We start from the raw sequence: 732 nt of genomic DNA, 5'->3' as shown, positions 1-732 counted from the left end.
TGGGCGGTGGGAGGATGGGCTGGGCCTCCTTTCTTCCAGCTCTTCGACTACATCTCCGAGTGCATTTCCGATTTCCTGGACAAACACCAGATGAAGCACAAAAAGCTGCCCCTGGGCTTCACCTTCTCCTTCCCCGTGCGGCACGAGGACATCGACAAGGTGAGGGGGCGGCTGGGCAGTGTGAGGACTTGGGGGGTCCCTATGACCCCGATACACCCGCAGACCCGTTTCGCTCTTAACCCTCGCTCCAGGGCATCCTCCTGAATTGGACCAAGGGCTTCAAAGCCTCTGGCGCGGAAGGGAACAACGTGGTCGGGCTCCTGAGAGACGCCATCAAACGGCGAGGGGTGAGAGGAGGGGACGGTTTGTGCTGGTACCGCAGCGGCAGGGGGACCCTGGTGCCCCCGGGCTGTCCCCGCGACGGGGCCGCTGGAGCCCGGCGTGTCCCCGGGAAGGGCCATTCCATGCGTGTGCACAGGCGTGTGCGTGCTGAACGCATGGGTCCTCGCCCCCAGGGACCCCCGAAACCCCCACTGCAGGACAGCCCGGACCCCCGGCCAGACCCCCATGGTTCCTCTCCCCTCCCCAGGACTTCGAGATGGACGTGGTGGCGATGGTGAATGACACGGTGGCCACGATGATCTCCTGCTACTACGAAGATCACCGGTGCGAGGTTGGGATGATTGTGGGTAAGACGGCCCCTTCCCGCCGGGACGGGGGGCAGGCGCGGGG

General features: G+C 65.2%; 1 protein-coding gene across 1 annotated transcript in view; it reads left to right on the top strand.

Moving 5' to 3' along the window:
* Positions 1-24: 24 nt before the first annotated feature.
* The window catches only part of LOC104129373 (hexokinase-4-like), a gene marked incomplete at its 5' end in the record, with an annotated part of 2,168 nt that continues 1,460 nt past the window's right edge, over positions 25-732 (top strand). The window contains 3 exons of the mRNA XM_009642297.1: positions 25-159; positions 252-347; positions 590-720. Of these exons, the coding sequence (XP_009640592.1) occupies positions 25-159; positions 252-347; positions 590-720 (362 nt within the window). The remainder of the gene's footprint in view (positions 160-251; positions 348-589; positions 721-732) is intronic.

The sequence above is a fragment of the Egretta garzetta genome, unplaced genomic scaffold, assembly GCF_000687185.1.
Source record: "Egretta garzetta isolate BGI_Z169 unplaced genomic scaffold, ASM68718v1 scaffold1727, whole genome shotgun sequence".
Taxonomy (NCBI): domain Eukaryota; kingdom Metazoa; phylum Chordata; class Aves; order Pelecaniformes; family Ardeidae; genus Egretta; species Egretta garzetta.
This window is presented reverse-complemented; position numbering and strand designations above follow the sequence as displayed.